Genomic DNA, 18,765 nt, shown 5'->3' with positions numbered 1-18,765 from the left:
GTGGGAAAATATCATAAAAGGTGATTATTGGATGACTTGTGTATTTAAAATTTGTTTATCGTGAATGTTTATCATTCATGCGTTGATTTTCGTCTGCTCCCACACGGTCCACCTTTAAAAGAAATTTCGTCAGTCGACCTTGAAAAAATGAAACTGTTGGGGCTCGGCCCAAGTTTTAGTGACGTAAACGCTTCCGATTGGGTGATATTTATATGTAAATTTGGAGGCGGGCTTGTGGAAACGAGTAGGTGACGTCAGTTCGCCTGTTGGCAGAGAGCGAAACAAACATGGCGATGGATTCGAGTGGCTGGGAATTTACGTTAACTTTATTCGTGTTTTCATACGTTTTTGCGACGAGGCTGGTTGAAGCTTCGGTTTCAGACTCGAGGGAAACCACGCGGATACTCGGCATGAGGCTAGAGAAGAGCGACAAGCCAGCCGAGACCACCGAAAGGGGAGATATTCAGGTGACCGAGGGGAGCGACATCTCCTTAAGGGTCTACGGGCTCCACTTGTTCCCCAACAGCTCGGATATCATCGGGTTCGGTAAACTGTTCGTCAGTAATAAAGAAGATGATGATTTCTCAGATAAATGGTTAAACAGGACTTGTCCCAAAGATCAGAATGATATTGATGTTAGGGGACCCATGAAGGTAAACGACGAAAACACCTCAGGGACAGTCTCCCTCAGCATCAAGCAGCTCCGTAAGAATGAGATGGTGAAAGTGTTCGGCTTGTGCGTCCTGGACGCCCGGGATCAGAAGTGGTACCTGATGGACGAAGAAGACGGCAGGCTGCGCGTGGTGGAAGCGAAGAAGTCCCTCCTGCCCATCTGGCTGCAGATTATCCTCATCTGCTTCCTGCTGGTGCTGTCCGGTATGTTCAGCGGGCTCAACCTGGGACTGATGGCGCTGGATCCGATGGAATTGCGCATCGTGCAGAACTGCGGCACAGAGAAGGAGAAGAAGTACGCGCGGAAGATCGAGCCCATTCGTAGGAAGGGCAACTACCTGTTGTGCTCACTGCTGCTCGGTAATGTCCTGGTCAACACTACGCTCACCATCCTCCTGGACGACCTCACCAAGTCCGGGGTCGGAGCAGTCGTCGCCTCCACTGTCGGCATCGTAATATTTGGCGAGATTGTCCCCCAGGCTCTTTGCTCCCGACACGGATTAGCAGTCGGGGCGAACACCATCGTCCTCACCAAGCTGTTCATGCTGTTGACTTTCCCTCTGTCCTGGCCCATTAGCAAACTCCTCGACTGCGTGCTGGGCCAGGAGATCGGCACCGTGTACAACAGAGAGAAGCTAGTGGAGATGTTAAAAGTCACCGAGCCCTACAATGACCTGGTGAAAGAGGAGCTGAACATGATCCAAGGAGCGCTGGAGCTCCGGACTAAAACAGTGGAGGATGTCATGACGCCAATCAACAACTGCTTCATGATCCACAGCGACGCTGTGTTGGACTTCAACACCATGTCCGAGATCATGGAGAGCGGCTACACCAGGATACCCGTGTACGAAGACGAGCGCTCCAACATCGTGGACATCCTCTTCGTCAAGGATCTGGCCTTCGTGGACCCAGACGACTGCACCACCTTGAAGACCATCACCAAATTCTACAACCATCCGGTCCACTTCGTCTTCCACGACACCAAGCTGGACGCCATGCTGGAGGAGTTCAAAAAAGGTTTGTGGAAATCTTGGTGCTGGTGATATGGTGTGATAACGCAGGAGTGAAACCTGTGATTTGGTTCAGCAGTGTACGGTGCCAGCAAATGTTTCTGGTACAGCTTCATCCACTTCTTAGGTGCATGGAGGAGACGATGAAGTAATCAGAGCTCCAGCAATGTTTTCGCTTATAAGACCTCTGAAAGCCACATGCTGAAAAATGCAGTAGTCAAGCTGGTGTTTTGGCATCTTCAAGTCAAAGTCAGGGGAATCTGTACCCACAGAGTCAGGGGTTAAGTTTGCTCTCAAAAATATGACTGGTCGTTTTTTCAACTCTTTTCAGTAGAAGTGTGACACTGGTTATTTAAACCTTTCCCTTTATCAAATCGCTTAATTTAAGAGTAAATGAAAGTTTAATTCCTGAGATGTATCCTACCTGCACCACAACTCCTGCATGTGGGTCAAGTATTTTGTCTAGAGATGGTCTCTCAGTGGTAGATGCCCTTTTTCTTGAAAAACGTATTCGTTCAAGTTTATCAAAGTGTCGTCTTAATCATTTGCTATATCTGTCTAACAGAAGGTTGTTGTGAGGTTCCATAAGTAGGTTTATTTCTCGAAGTAGTTGTAGTTCTCTTGATCACTTGACAGACAGAAAGTTCTCTGTTGAAAGCTAGGCAGGTTTGTGTTTTGAGATACCATAACACTTCCCAGTTTTACTTCTCTCTTTTGCCACACACACACACACACACACACACACACACACACAGGCTCACGTGTTCACACTCGCTCTCAGGACGATTTACAAACACTGACGCTATCTCCCGCTGCAGTATATTTTTCCTTCCTCAGGCTTCTCATCTGAAGGTCAAAGACACAGACACACACACATACACACTGGCTTACTGTGTCTAAATCTTGTAGTATCATTAATATCCTGTCATTGGACTTTGTCGGCATGTTGTCTCTTTCACTGTAACAATTCATTTAGCTCTAATCAAGTGTTGGAAATTGAGTTTTGAGTTGCTGTAGTGGTGCATAGTGCTGTGTGATATTTGGCCAAGATGTATCTGCAGCTCATCGAAGTGAGCTCGGCTGGCAAGGTGGGAGGCTATGGTAATAAACTGCAGTGCATACAAAAACACACACACTGTAAATCTAGGTGCTTACAGTGTTGAAATCTTGACAGAGAGATTTTCTTTAAGTAATTTTGACAATATGAGAAGTTTGTGTGTTTAAAGTCTTCAGTTTGAAGGTTACAGTGGAGAAAATGTTCGGGCCTCTCGTTGCTGTTATGAGTCATAGTTGATTCCAGTACCGGTACTTATTATTTTTGCTCTTCTTTATTTCTCCCTCTATTGTGACAGAAAAAATAACCATACATTAAAATAGATTTCAAAGACTTTGATCTCTTCTCTTTATCAAGCCATCTTGTGATTAAAAATTTGAGCCAGAGCAGAACTGATGTAACACAACAGATAAACATCTGTTTATGACATCTGTACAAGTCGTCTTATATGCTGACAAGCTGATGAGATTTAGCAAGGGCAATAAATTTGTGCATCTTTTTCTCTCGCCCCCGCTAGTTTCGGCAGATGGCCACCTTCCTGTTAGGTTTCATTTTTTCTCCCTGCTCTTGCTAAGTGCTTGCTCATGTGAGGTGGACGGATTGCTGGGGCTTCCGTCTATAACCTTCTATGATCTTCACCTAATCCTAAAAAGTGCCCTGAAATAACTGTTGCGGATTTTTGGGGGAACTTGACTAAACCTGTGCAGAGTTGAATGCTGGAACAAAAGAAACACAGCAGTCTGACCTTAAGGTTAATCATCTTTTTAACACAATTAGAAACACTTATAAATTAACTGGAGTATTGTTTTTTTTTTAACCACATTAAAATGTTAAGTCAAATAAGTATTGCTCTGCCAAGCAAACGTTATAGTCAGTGTAATTTAATTAAGGACATAATTTGAAAGACTCTCAGCAGAAAGTTAAACCAAGTACTTTCAAATGTCATGCCTTTTATGTAGATTAGCCTGCTGTGAGTAAGACTCAGTGCTAGTCACTGCATTTCTCCTTGATGACATCCTAGTCATGCAATGTGGAGGGGCCAGGATTTGCATGTAGGTTGTTGGGAAAGAGGCTTTTTTCACACAAACTTCAGCCAGTGTAGAGAAAATCTGGGTTAGACATTCTTTGAAGCTGCTCTTTCCCCACACGTAACACAAAACCTTCAGGTGCATTCTCACTACTGTTTGGTTTATGCTAGAATGTCTCCTAGAAAGAGCATCTAGGTGGCAGGGCACTTGATGCCCATCATCCTCTTTGTTCTTATATCAGAAGCTGGCCGTATAATGTCTGCTCTGACTAAGCTGAACATTCGGTTCTCACATCTGCTTTTCTGGGAAATGCAGAGAAACTTTCAGGGCTGCGGTCCACCTTGATGTGGTGAGCGATTTGTTCCATAAAACCTAGTGAAATTTGTCTGTAGTCACGAAGAACCATATCATTTCTGAATCTGTACTTTGGGTCAGTTGGAGTGGGGGTTCACAGTGGGATTCACGGAAACAGCTGAAATGCATACCTAGCTGTTCTGTTATGGTTTCAGCTAATTCAAGACAGGCAGCACAAGTAATGTTATTTACAGGAGATGATAATCTGTGGTCTGAGAGCTGCTGTTATGCGAGTTGATGTTATCTATTTCCGCTAACACATATCTGTTTGTTTTTATATGACTATTGGTATGAAAGCTGGACAGTTATAAAAAAAAAAAAACCTCAAACGTTCTTTAAAACTGTTTTTAACAGTAAGGGATGATTTAATATTTGCTATGTTGACATTCTTGCAAATACTGCAAAAACACTGCAGAGTCTGAACATACCTCAGAGTATTACCTTTACCATGTCAGCCTTCACGCTGTGACTGAGGAGCCTATGTTCAGGCTGTGGTGGACGGCTTTAACGTGGTTATAGTATGTGCAGGCTTAATTTCCTGTGCACCCCCTGCTTCTCCTGTGACCCGGCTCCCTGCCTGCAACTCGAGTTCCTCTCACTGCAGCTCGGCATCAGTTACCACAGCGATGGCATCCTGCAGCTTCGAAGCGCACACACAGATTTTTCACAGGGTTTTGCTCCACGTAATCAAAACCACTGAATTTACATTTTGATTTTAGAGTTTGGCTATTAAGTCATAGTCAAGACTGTTTTGAATAGATACCAGTGTCTGTTACACACTCACACACACACAGGAAATGAGTGTGTGTGTTATTCCCACTAGCCTTTTCTGTCAACATGACGTGACATTTCAGATGGACTATGAAGTGACCTTATTAGATGAGATCAAATTTTAATGACATACTGGAAATGGCAACAGCAGACATTAAAGGAAACTTTTATTTATACATGATATTCATCCTCATCCCAACATTTTCTTCCGCTTATCCACGTTGCGATGGCAGCAGGTTAAGCAGACATTTGTTTCCCTAGTAGCATTTTCCAGTTTCCCGTGGGAGATTTCTGAGGTACTCGCAGGTCGGATGAGATTAATAATCTCTCTAGTGAGTTCTAGATCTACACTGAGGTCTCCTGTCAGCTGTGTGCCTGGAAAATCTCCACAGTGGAAGGTGCCCATAAGACATTCTGATTAGATGCTCCAGCCACCTCAGCAGGCTGCCTTTGACACAAAGGAAAGGTAGCTCTCCTCTGAGCTTCTGGATATCTGGAGATCCTGGTATCTCAGGAGACAAGGATTGCACTCACTTATTTTACATAGCCCAGCCGTCCTATAGAAGAAACTAGTTGCTTCTGTGATAATTAACTACTACAGACATAAGTCCGAACACTCACTGGTAAATTAAAACCTCTCATATAAGTTTATGGAACATGGTTAAAGGCCATACTTCTATTACTCGTTCCTCTATAATTTAATGAAAAGGTGATGGTAAAATGGCCTTGCTTGTGGCTCTTGTGTAATTGGCTTAGTGCACACTGGACATCAGGCAAAATTTAGAAAGCACACAAACACAAGTGAACCGCGAATTTCCTGGAGATCCACGTGCACTCTGTCAACAGACTCTCACATGTTGTAATTCGTGTATTTTATTGGCTTGCATTTTGCCCCTGAGGAGTTGTCTTTTGAAAATGCCATTAGGATTAAGTGACAAATGCTTTAGAAAATCTTTATTAGGAATACTAATCTTGTCACAATGAAGGATCGCCACAAGCAATATCATCATGCACGAAGTTGTCATTTTAAGTATGAAGTGAGTTTACTAGTAAAATCATTATATTTTGATACTTGAATTAAGCAAAATGATCTTTATAACCATCCAGTGAAGTAACGGCACTGTGGAAGATTGATTGTGTGTAATTTATGACATATAGATTGTTGCCATCTAACCACAAGCTCAGTGATGCAAAATCTCCACCCAGTAACCACAATAGCATTACTTTGTGGGGTTTTTTCTTGTTTTGTTTGCATGTCTGGAGACAGATTTTTGTCAGTGCAATAGTGTCTAGTAGTGTGTAACTGTGCAATATAACTCAAGTTAGCCTCCTACAAAAGCACAGACCTATTTTTCCAGATGTTGTCCAGGGTTCTTGTGTGAAATGCCTCTGGTCTCAGGTGTGTACAATAATTCAAAGCCAGATAAAGGTTTGAGTTTGAAGATGGGTGTGGCTGGACACACGAATGCAGAGTAAAGGGAACCTGTATGTCCGTCCTATGTTCTCTTTACTGTATTTGTAATTCTTTGATGTTTTCTGACTTGTGTAGAAACCTATAGTATTTTTAACGATGGGTATGATCTTGAGTCTCTGGTGCTTTTGTTGGTGGTTGTCAAGGCCGTCCACATTGTCTGCAGTTTATCGGCGTTCGGGCACTTATCTGCCCCTCCCACCCACCCTGTTATTGTGTGCTCTGGTTTAATGACCGTTTGTCTGTTAGGCTGTGGGTATATTTCCAAAACAGATTAAAAATGAGATTTTATGGGCCATGTAGTGGTTAGAGTTTGGTGTAAATGAAGGATTTCTAAAATAAATTCATAAGATTAGCTTGAAATTCAAACCCTGTGAGGTGAGTACTTTTAGAACAGCTGACAGCTTTCTCCACCTCATTTGGACATAACAAGAAAATCGAAACTTCAGAAGTTTGTGATGGTGGGTTTGCACTGTTTGTTTACTTTTTTTTTTTTTAAATCCGTGAATTACTCGGGTAACTAAAAAAATTAAGAAATAATTAAGTAAGAAAACTATTGGCAAATAAGGATGTAGTTAAAAGCCACAGATGTCTGTATGCGTTTCTAACATCCACTGTATAAAAACATTGGATTTAATATGAAAGGCACTGATGATGTTCCATATGTGCACATAGTTTCAACCACCTGACAGCACGAGCAGCTCCTGGGACCACTGCGTTTGGGTCAAAGCCATGAAAAAGAAACAAAGTGCTGCCGATAAAAAGAACAGGGCCAAGGACTCTTATTACACTGCATTACATTCTCACATGAATGCAGTAAACAACATGAATGTCAGGTTCACTTTTCTAGCAGGCGGTTTGTTTGCTTTGCAGACAGCTCAGCGTGAAATTAAGAACTGCACGCTGAGTCCACGCTGACCCTCGTGGTCCCTCGCAGAGGGGCGAGGAGGATATTTGTTTTCTTTTTTGTTTAATCTAAACTTAACTGTTGGCTTTGACGTGCCCTGACACATCAGCCTCTTAACTTCTGTGCCTGTGAAGCAAGCACAGATACACTCGTGCTGGTGCTTGTGATACTCCCTGCACATTTGCACAGACATGGATATACAGTTGTGATCAAAGACATACACACATCACGGGGTGTTCAACAAATCCTTCTTAAGATGGCAAAGAGAAACTATTAGTTGTAATCAATCATGATCACTAATGAAAAGTAAATAGGTCTTGGCCTTGTATAGTTAAAAGACCTTGTAGAACCTTCAGCACCATTTAAAAAGGATTTAAGTGAGTGCATGTATGTAATCGAGCCTGTACGTATGCTTTTGATGCTGTGTGGATTAGAGAAAGTCTGAAATAGCTGTGAACATGAGCCCGGGAACCTGCAGTATTTACAGCTTCTATTTGAGCCTCTAAGGAATGTTTTATGATGTTGAGTAAAAGATTACCCAATCTCAACATGATAGGGCTGTCAGAACAAACCTATGTCCCCACTCCTGTTTTTATGGTGGGTGTGTCTCTCGTCTCCCGCTTTCTCGCTCTGTGCCCCCCCCATCACTGCCTCCAGTTCTTTCCAGTTTCCTAGTTTTTGCCTCTTCCCATCTGTCCTTGTTTTTTTTGTTTTGACTTTCTAGAGAGGAAGAGTTCCTGTAACTCCTGGTAGAGATTGGGTTTACTGGAATACAAATAGTGTTATGGTTCTAGAAAAATGTGCAGTTTTGTAGAAAGCGGTTGCCAGGTTGTGCAATGACTGTTAGTTACAACTAAAAGCTGGAATTGTGCAGATAACTGAACCTTGTACAGACATTCACACAAAAAAAATTGGTTTTTAATTAAATGCTGTTTATGAATCACTTTGAAGTTGGACCTACTTACTGCCCTTGCATTCGTTTTGCTTTATGTGTTGTAAAAATATTATTGTCTTCTCCCAGTCTTTTTATAACATAACAAAACAAACTTTAATCTTACATTATATTCATATTTTTCTTTTATTGCTAAATGTCACGTCTATAAATATGTGAATAGTCCACTTTAATGGAATGCATTTATATAGCGCTTTTCTAGGCACCCAAAGCTCTTTACAATTCCACGATTCATTCACTCTCACATTCACACACTGATCCAGGCAAACTACAGTTGTAGCCACAGCTACCCTGGGGCAGACTGACAGAAGCGAGGCTGCCATATCGCGCCATCGACCCCTCTGGCCAACACCAGTAGGCGGTAGGGTAAAGTGTCTTGCCCAAGAACTCAACGACCAGGACAGAGAGAGCTGGGGGATCGAACTGGCAACCTTCCGGTTACAGATGAGCTTCCCAACCACCTGAACCACGGTCGCCTCCCCTTTAAGACACCTACATATTTTACAGTCACAGCCAAAAGTTTTGAAAAATGAGTTTGCTGCTTCAGTGTTTTTAGATCTTTATGTTGGCTGTTTCTGTGATGTATCATGGTTAATTACACGCACTTTATAAGTCCTAAAGGCTTTTATTGACAATTACATCACGTCTATGCAAAGAGTCAATATTTGCAGTGTTGCTCCTTCTTTTTCAAGACCTCTTCAAATCGCAATGGCATGCTGTCAGTCAACTTCTGGACCAAATCCTGACTAATGGCAACCCATTCTTTTTTTTAATAATCAATGGTTGGAGTTTGACAGAATTATTGGGTTTTTGTTTGTCCACTTGCCTCTTGAGCATTGACCACAAGTTCTCAATTGGATTAAGGTCTGTGGAGTTTCCTAGCCATGGACCTGAAATATCAATGTTTTGTTCCCCAAGCCACTTGGTTATCTCTTTAGCCTTATGGCACGGTGCTGGAAAAGGCATTGTTCTTCACCAAACTGTTCTTGGATGGTTTGAAGAAGTTGCTGTCGGAGGATGTTTTGGTAGCATTCTGTATTCATGGCTGTGTTCGTTGGTAAAATTGTGAGTGAGCCCACTCTGTTTGATTAGAAGCAGCCCTACAAATGGGATGCTTTACTATTTGCATGAGACAGGACTGATGGCAGCACTCACCTTTTCTTCTCCGGACAGTCCTTTATGCACTTACCCCAAACAATTGGAAAGGGGCTTCATCAGAGAAAATGACTTTAACCCATTAGCAGTCCACTCGCTGTATTTTTTGCAGAGTACTAGTCTTTCCCTGATGTTTCTTTGTTGTTGTTGTTGTTTTTTTCCACAGCGGTGGATGCTCACATTAAACGTGGTCAAGGTTTCAAATGATCGGGTCAGTGTTTGTGTCAGCAATCCTAATGAGCCAAAAGCTCAGGCTTCAGACTACTCTAATCACTGTTTTAGATTTCAAGCTAGTTTTTCCCGTACTCCTGTCTCTGTATGATGTCACAGAGAAAAGGATATGCCGCAAATGTCAGTCTCAGACAAACCACAATCTTCCTGTTCAAATCTTATCTTTGAATCATGCAAGTGATCAGAAAAAAGCCGGCCTAAAGGAAGGGGTGGCCTTAAACGGAGATGAGCTGCGGCACTGTTTGCCTCTTTGCACCTGATTTCCACTAGCGACAGCTGCGACCTCCAGTAACAACTCGCAAACTTCTCAGCAAATACTTTTTTTTTTTCCATAGAAACCAGTGTTTCATTTACTGGTCTCTAGGCCTTTTTAATGGTTCTCTGACAGGGCTCGTTTTAGGTAGTGAGCGAACAGACCAGTTGCCCCAAATCCATTGAAAATAAAAAATGAAGTCCCCTTAAATAAATAATTATTTTGAACTGTACCGTGTATTTTGAATTTCCCCTATAAATCTGTAAAGGTCCTGTTATTATTTGGTGGCTGCACATACTGTTCTGTCTTTTGTAAGAAAAAAGAGCACCTTTTCTTTTTCTGCTAGCCAGAGCTCACCATTTTTTATTTATTTATTTTTTGGTGAGTGTGCATGCTTGGCACTTGTCCATGTACACACACAGACCTGATTGCAGTTTGCAAATGGGTATGTGCAAGGTGGTGGTTTCTTGCGGTTGCCCGCTAAATGGGTTCCTTTGGTAAGATAAATATTGTTATTTATCCAGGATTTTGTGTCTTTTTAACATGGCAGTAATGGAGGATTACTGGTGTCGAAGCCAAACAAGTTCACACTGTAATGCTGAGGTTTACAAAACCATCTTTAGCTTCTGAAGTCTGTATATTTGGCCATGTTAGAGTTTTTGGACAAAATATTTACCTACCAACTAACTACCCAGCTGGCGCTCAACTGCAGTCTCCAGTCCTGTCATTTTTTTTAACAGGTAGTTGTGCCTGTATTCATCTGTTAACAAATATTTGGCTTTCTATTTTTAAGAGACAGACCCTCAGGTGTTCTGCTGAGTCACAGAGCGTAAATGCACACAAGCACACACAGCGACGCATCGAATTTGACTCGCTCACACGCTTGTCAGCTGACTTTAGTGTCTACAGTGACTGAATATCATTTATGGGGGATTAAACCCACGTGAATGATGGGTCTACAGCCATTTTATGGCTCTCTCCATAAAAGGTTGCTTAATCGAAAAGACAGTCAGCCATCCAGACGTGAAAATATTTGATCTGTTAAATGGGTTCAGTGGAAGATGAATTCAAAACCCGTCCTTACATTACATTTTCTATTTTTAGGCTATGATGCTAAGCATATTTCTCTCATAGAGCAGTGTTCCCATTATGAAAGAGACCAAGTTCTTACACATCTATAAGGTCAAAACGTCATGAACACTTTTGAACAAATCCTTGTCTGTGCTGGCTTAAAATTGACATGGAGAGTTCCTTCTTGTACTTGGGAGCAGCAGTCATAACAAACTTACTACAACACGATAAGCGTTATCAATGTACTGCATTAAAATTGTCACTATTTGCAGCGGGAGACAGAAGTGGCAGGGAACTTGTGGAGAACCTTTGTTTTGTCTAATCAGCACTTATGCAATCAACAGAGTTTCTCTGTTCTTATCAGCCATCCCCGTCTTTCTCTCTTCCTGTCTTGTCCCTGTGGCTGTGGCTTGAGGTGCTGACAGTGCGACTCCAAGTTGGTGTATATGTTTTGTGCACGTGCGCGTGTAAGTGTGTCACATCAACACTTCCCGGCTTACTGCCAAAATGATATCAGTCAGCACGAAGAAAGAGCAACTCAGCAGAATTGTATTGTGTCTCAAACATAGCCACACATGATTGCTTTGTCTGTCAGTTCAAATTACCCGTAAGTGATATAGCATGTAAAATAAACACAACATTGTCATTCCTGACATGTTTTGGATGAGAAGAGTGAAGGTTTTGGTTTTGGATTACACCGGCTTGTTTGTATTTGGGAGTTTTTTGGCATGTTATAAGTTCATGTGCAGTTTGGCCTCGAGGGCCGGTGTCCTGCAGGTTTTAGATGTGTCCTTGACCCAACACAGCTGGTTTAAATGGCTAAATTAGCTCCTCAACATGTCTTGAAGTTCTCCAGAGGCCTGGTAATGAACTAATCATTTGATTCAGGTGTGTTGACCCAGGGTTGGACATAAAACCCGCAGGACACCGGTCCTTGAGGCCTGGAGTTGCCAGCCCCTGGTCTAGTCCCGCTCAAGCTGGTTGCTGAGAAGATGCTGTCCAAATCTCTAATCAGTTTTGGACATTCTCACCCATTACATCACTCTGTGAACACCAAAAGAAGCTGTTTCAGTCACAGACACCTACTTTGTGCCCACTGTCATTACGCCCACGTATCACGTCCCTGAAGGGGCTTTCAGACTGGATGCTAAAATGTCACCTTTGCACTCTGAAAATTATTATTTTCAAAGGCTTGTGCCAAGCAAGGTGTAAACATGTTGTTTCGTGAGGTTTGGGAACTCGTGTGGATCAGGATTCGCATAACTTGAGCTTAGACAACTTAAGAATGAATCCTCCGTAGTCAACAGGAACATCCAGGGCATCCAGCCGACAGCAGGCAGGGGGGACAAAATATATACTATATGTGCGAGGTGGATTCTCATGCTAAGCACAGCCAAACATTCAAATGATGAGCTCAACATATCTTCATATAATCCCTATTCTGCTCTAATTTTTGGTTTCAGACAGATGTTCACAGATGTTTGATGTTGGAGAAAGGGGTTAATGCATAACACACCTTCAGCTCTGCCAATTGGAACAAAGTTGGCTGAAAGGGAGGGTGGGAGGCAGGAGAATGATTTCATTCAGACAATGAATGAAGTGAGGGTACCATCAAGTTCATGTTTGAGATAAATAGGGGTTATATTTTGAACTGTGAGCCATGCAAAAACTACTCAAGTAGAGTCTATGAATAAAAGCTTGAAGTGAGCTTAATAGATCTCTCGTTCAAGGCAGGATGGTGGAGAGTGGACAGGGAAACTGGGAAAGAGAGGTGGGGAAAGACATGGAGTAAAGCTATTAAAACGTATTAATTAAGATAATGAGCAGGAGAATTATAGTGCGGTGAGCCCAGTGATGAGAGGCGATACATGTATCGTGTCTGAAAGCAGTTAACATGTCATTCTATTTTTTATTTTTCATAAGTAATTTGTCTCAACACTTGGTCATATTTTTAAATAATCTTCTACACTACAGTACTTAAAAGCCATTTGTGTTTATTACCAGATTAAATTGTTTTACTGTGCGAAGCACTCTTAATATTCACTGCATTTCATTGTAATTTTGCTGCTTAAAGTAGAAATGCTCAGGAGGGTGAATAAAGTAGATTCTGTCTCTCTGTCGAGGGTTTTGTTTATAAAAGAATCCGCTATGCTCAGCAGCCATTACTTTCCAGCCCTGCTGTTCCCTAAGATCACAGTAGCTCTATCTGCACGGGGTTCCAGTTTTAACTGGAAAAACGGGTTTGAAGAGTTTGACCTGTCCCACATAACGAGCAAGTGTATGCATGTGTGAATGTGCGTACATGCGTCTGCTGCCGTCCGGGTTTGTTTCAGCCTCTCACAGTGGATATGTTTTGAAGTTGTTGGCTGTGGTCCTGCTGATATGTGGTGGGGTGTGTTTTGTGTGTGGGTAGAATAAGTGTGGCATTCCTTTCTCATTGCTCTCCCCCTCATCTTTTTGTCACCAATATTTCATGTCAACAAGCAGGCCTGGTTCACAGGCTGGTGACATAGAAGCTTGAGGGCAGAGAAACGAACTACACTGTCATCTGACCTGCTGGGACTGTGTGTGTGTGTGTGAACGCCATTGATGCATTCAGTTTAATTAGTGATCTATAAAACTGATAAGAGCAAACTAATTTTCAGATGTCGTATGAAAATAGAGCAGCTGCATTAAACACTTTGGTACTAAATGCTGTGGAAGTGCTCCACAAAAAAGGGAGAAGCTGCAGTTAATAGTTGAGCAGAGCTCAGTTCTTATGGTAAAGGTCAGATTGTTTCTCAGTTCCTGTTTTAGCAAGCTCTCCTCCTGTGCTTTCGCATGCTTTGCTTACTTTATCTGCAGTTCTAGAGAATGTCTGTGATTAATGTTTTTTCTCAGGCTCAAAAAGAATTTACACCATCTGGCTGTGGTGGGTTTTTTGGAGGGTACAGATTTATCAAAACAGTCTCCTGCTTTGTAGCCTGCAGTCGTCCTATTCAAATGACTGAGGACATATTATGTTCTAGCCGTTTTTTTTATTTTATTGTTTTCTCTTTTTTTTTAATAACGAGGTTCATCCGTTTAGTGCTGCAAGTAAATGGCATTTTCAAAGCCACTGGACAAGCTGAAAATAAAAGCTGCAGACACACTTGTTCTTTGTGAGAAAGAATTCACTGTCTTGTCTATTGGATTATTTTCTTTGAACAGGCCATTTGGTGGGTGACATTCACTTACCAGCACTTAACTTTAACCACACAAACAAGGTCTCCACAACACAGCACTGGCTAGACATTTACTTAACTGCATTTTATAAGCTAACCATTGTGATTTCTCAGGGTAGGGTAAATCACTAAATTAGCAAAGTTAAAGACAAAACGTCCAGAAAAACCAACCTGGGCTGGTAGCTGATATATTTGTACAGTTGTCCAATAAATATTGCATAGATTTGAACGGTACTGACACTTTTTTATCGATATTGCATAAGAAATTACCTTGTTACCTGTAATAGCTGAGTGCTAAATCTGTTTAGTCACTTGTAAATCACTGAATTCAGAGTTTGTTCTCTGCCACCCCATTTTCACATGTCCAAGACTATGAGAAACTCAGTTAACCTCAGTTTTTCCCATGGTTGTTGTATTATTTATTCAATTCAATTTTAATTTAGTTTAATTTAATTTGTATAGTACCAAATCACAACAACAATTGCTTCACGGCAGTTCATATTGTAAGGTGCAATATAACCCTAAAATAATACAGGAAAGACTATAACAATCAGATTAAGAGCATCGCTTGACAACAGTTGGAAGGAAAAACTCCCTTTTAACAGGAAGAAATTTCTGGCTGTATTTTCACTTTTACTAAATAAAATAATTTAAGTCATTTTTTGGGGGGGGGGAGAGTCAAAGTCTAAAGTTTTTAAGTTGTCAAAGTCAAGGAGCTCCTAAGGTGTCAACTATCACTTCAATGTAACAGTGTCTCTGTGTAAAACAATGACAGAGGGATGGATTTTTATTAGAAACACTCTGCTGCCATTTCTGATTCACCATTTGATAAGTGAGATCTGAGTGTTTTTGTGGGAGCCTGAGGTGAGAATGCTGCTCTGTTATCCTTTTTTTTTTGTGACAGATCTCAAAAGAAGATCAGCTGGGCAGACAGATGGTACGGATAGTAGCTACGTGTGTTTATTTTTTTAACCGTAGCCTCAGCTCACACAGCTCAGATAATGAATGCATTAAGCAGCCAGTGTTCGGATGAACCTCCTTGTGTGCAAAGTTTTTCGTGTCTGTTAATATCTGTAGACTCTCCAGTGACTCTCAAGTAACTGGGGCTAAGTGTATCTCCTGGGGTCCTACTTCCTCTGAAATATTGACTTGCCAATACAGTGTGGGGTCTCTCACACACACACACACACACACACACACACACACACACACGGAGCATCTTTTTCCATTACAGTGCTTCTGTTTTCATTGCTGCAGTGATCTTCTGTGGAAAGAGCAATAATCAGCTAAAGAATGTATACTTCTCAAATACCCAAACCACTCTGTTACCAACATTTTTTCCACTCATATTTCGGGATAGTTTCACAGAGAACAGTTATAGATAATATGGTGATCTCTGCAGCTCTGAGTGAGCACAGAAGCCCCGCCCATCACCTCTTCAAATCTTCTGTTTTCAAGGGGCAGCCAGTCAGAAGACAGTTGATGTAAAAAAAGGGGGGGGGGGGGTCCTGAACTGTAGATCATGCAGATCGACTCAAGCACAGTCCAGTAATTGATACAGGGCTAAATATAAAGCGATTAGCTTATCTTTTCTATTGAGGTTTCTTAAAACTATAAAACACTACTGAGTTTGTTATTTTAATTAGAGGTTGGCTAAAATGTTAATTACTAAAGAAAAGATACAACTGAAGTGCTGAAGTAGGTAGGATAGCTACTTTTGAAGTTAGTTAAGCTGCTCTCATATTACCTCAAACTCAAAGTTTTATGGCTTCTTTTTCTTTCAGTCATAACACTTTTTTGTTTCTTTCATTTTCCCATACAGTTGAGAAAATGTAATCAGGAAGAATTTGCGTGGGAAACCCACAAAAGGGAACATATAAATTATTGTGATAGATAAATGATGACTCAAGATGAGATCCTGCCAAGATGAGAACTGCTTGCAATTTCTGTGAGCTGACATTGAACAATGTCTTCCGTCTCTCACCCCAACCGGTCTCCGCCCCTCCCTGAGCCTGGTTCTGCCGGAGGTTTCTTCCTGTTAAAAGGGAGTTTTTCCTTCCCACTGTCGCCAAAGTCCTTGCTCATAGGGGGTCATATGATTGTTGGGTTGTTCTCTGTATCTATTATTGTAGAATCTACTGTACAATATAAAGCGCATTGCGGCGACTGTTGTTGTGATTTGGCGCTATATAAATAAAACTGAATTGAATTGAATGTTGAGCTTCCTCATGAGCATCCAAAATAAGTAGACAGACATCATCCACCCACCCCTACTTGCCATGTCTTCATATCAATGACTTTTACTGTAAAGCCGGCCTAGTGGGACACATTCTTCAAAGCTCCTTTATTTTTAATCGTGAGTTAAAACCAGGCAAGGTCAAAGCTGAGACTGTGAAGTGTGTGTCAGTGTGCCAGCAGCATCCATTTTGCAGGACAAACAGCAAGGACATGCTCCCGGAGAGGAAAATCCTAGTGCCTTTGGTCTACATTTAATCGCTGGTCATTTGTAAATTCCATTCATCACACGCTTCCCAACAAAGACCACTGATGGACCTGTGTGGTTTCTCGCATTCAGAGCCTCTTCTAGTGTTTCATCCTTTATCACAGCTTAAAAGCTTGAAGTTATGTGAAAAATGTGAATAAATGTTGTATTTATAGTGTAGCAGATGGTTATTTAAATGTTATTTAATTGACCGTAAAGATAGCTCGCCTTTTATTTAGGAATTAAATTGTCAGAGTTGTTGGCCAGCAGCTCAGATCTAATCTCTTAATGGCTTGTGTGTGTATGACTGTGTGAGAGATGGAGTACTGCAAACTAGCAATTTGCATGTCAATCTCTATGTTATATATGCAAGAAAAATAAGGATTTGAGTCCAACTTTGACATAACACATCTCTATCCAGTTGTTATTAAACACATTGGATTTGAAGTTATGTGGGGTGGAAAAGTAAGTTAAATGGTAAATGGACTGATTCTTATATAGCGCTTTTCTACTCTTCCGGAGTACTCAAAGCACTCTACATAACATGCCACATTCACCCAATCACACCCATTCTCACAAGCACTTTCTCTATACATAGTGTTTTCTAAGTACATTCACACACATCCACACCGAAGGATACTTGACATGCAGACTGGAGGAGCCAGGGATCGAACCACCAACCTTCTGATCAAAACTTTTATTTATCTATTTTTTACCAGCATAACAGAAAGGAGAAATTTATGACAATTCACCCCAACAAAATTGTTTCATCTGTATTTATGGGATGTCTTGAGGGCCCTCTTCAGGTTGTTGCGTCACAGCTGGGTACAGTCAGGACTCTAGCTGTTCAAAAACATTTATTGCAGGCTTGGCCAAATCAAGGCTTCAAAGGCCGGTGTCCTGCGGGTTTTAGATCTCACGCTAGGTCAGCACACCTGAGTCAAATGATTAGTTCATTATCAGGCCTCTGGAGAACTTCTAGACATGTTGAGGAGCTAATTTAGCCATTTAAATCAGCTGTGTTGGATCAAGGAAACATCTTAAACCTGCAGGACACCGGCCCTCGAGGCCTGGAGTTCCCCCACCCCTGTTATTGGTTTATTTATGTGCTTTTTGTCTTGTAGCATTAGCTTCTCCCCCTCTTCATTTTATTGAACTGACCAATCAATGGAAAGAATAAACTTTGTCAGCCATCAGAGTTTGTATGCCTTTATTTGAATAAAGGCTCGAGTTTGTCAGTCATTGAGACTTTTCCTGCCAATTTTGGTTCTTCTGGGTAGAGTCAAGGAATTTACCCACTTGGGGACCATTGCTACTATTCTCTGATGCTTCTCTGTCAGGGTGGTGAATAATTCAGAGCTTCCCAAGGCTTGTTTGGCACTGCTGCCAACCAGTGACCATCTGCACTGTGACGGGTTCTTCATTTTAGGAGTTGAGCAGGGGACACATGTCTCATTGTGTACGTGTGTTCTTATGTTGTACAGTAACATTCATGACCAAAGTCCGGACCTAACTTTAACTGCAATGACCTGTACACATTAACAAGCTATTTGTGGTGCAAGAGAAAGGTGTGGGTCAAGGAGTTCATGTTAGAAAAAAGTTGTTATCAGATAGGAATACTCCGAAATGATTGTCTTGATAGCGAGACTCTGACGGGCTTTTATGTTGCAAGATAAAGCTAGACGTTGTGTCGCAAATATGTTTTTTTTTTCACCCTCAATAACTATGACTGAAAAAAAACTATTAATACAATAATAAAATAAAATATTGATATTTTATATTGCATGATCGTTTAAAAGAGCATGAATGAACCAGTGAGCATGCATATTCTTTTTAGAGGTTAGATAGAGCTGAAACAATATTTAGCTGTTAACCTGAATTTATTATGTCAGCATTACTAAGGCATAACTACATTGTTGACATCATAACTAGATTTTCACTTTATTACCTATCTCTGTTTATGGTGCAGTTTATCGAGTGCCAAATCAAACTATCCTCCCTCATCTTTTTTTACTCTGTTTACAGAAGAAACCAAACATCATGGGATCATAAACAGTGAGAAAGGAATTTCGAGTAAAACATGTGTGGTACTAATACTGTCTGTAATATTTTAAATCATTGCATCATAGGTAAAAGAGCTCCATGCACCTC

General features: G+C 41.3%; 1 protein-coding gene across 2 annotated transcripts in view; it reads left to right on the top strand.

The window, feature by feature from the left end:
* The first annotated feature begins 243 nt into the window (after nucleotides 1-243).
* cnnm4b (cyclin and CBS domain divalent metal cation transport mediator 4b) overlaps nucleotides 244-18,765 on the top strand; it is a 48,710-nt gene continuing 30,188 nt past the window's right edge. For both annotated transcript variants that reach the window (XM_085476275.1, XM_085476274.1), the window contains exon 1: nucleotides 244-1,689. In XM_085476275.1, coding sequence (XP_085332401.1) covers nucleotides 288-1,689 — 1,402 coding nt within the window. In that variant the 5' untranslated portion in view covers nucleotides 244-287. The remainder of the gene's footprint in view (nucleotides 1,690-18,765) is intronic.

The sequence above is a fragment of the Copadichromis virginalis genome, linkage group LG12, assembly GCF_057382275.1.
Source record: "Copadichromis virginalis isolate Kocher_CV1m ecotype Utaka linkage group LG12, C_Virginalis_male_GT1.1, whole genome shotgun sequence".
Taxonomy (NCBI): Eukaryota; Metazoa; Chordata; class Actinopteri; order Cichliformes; family Cichlidae; genus Copadichromis; species Copadichromis virginalis.
This window is presented reverse-complemented; position numbering and strand designations above follow the sequence as displayed.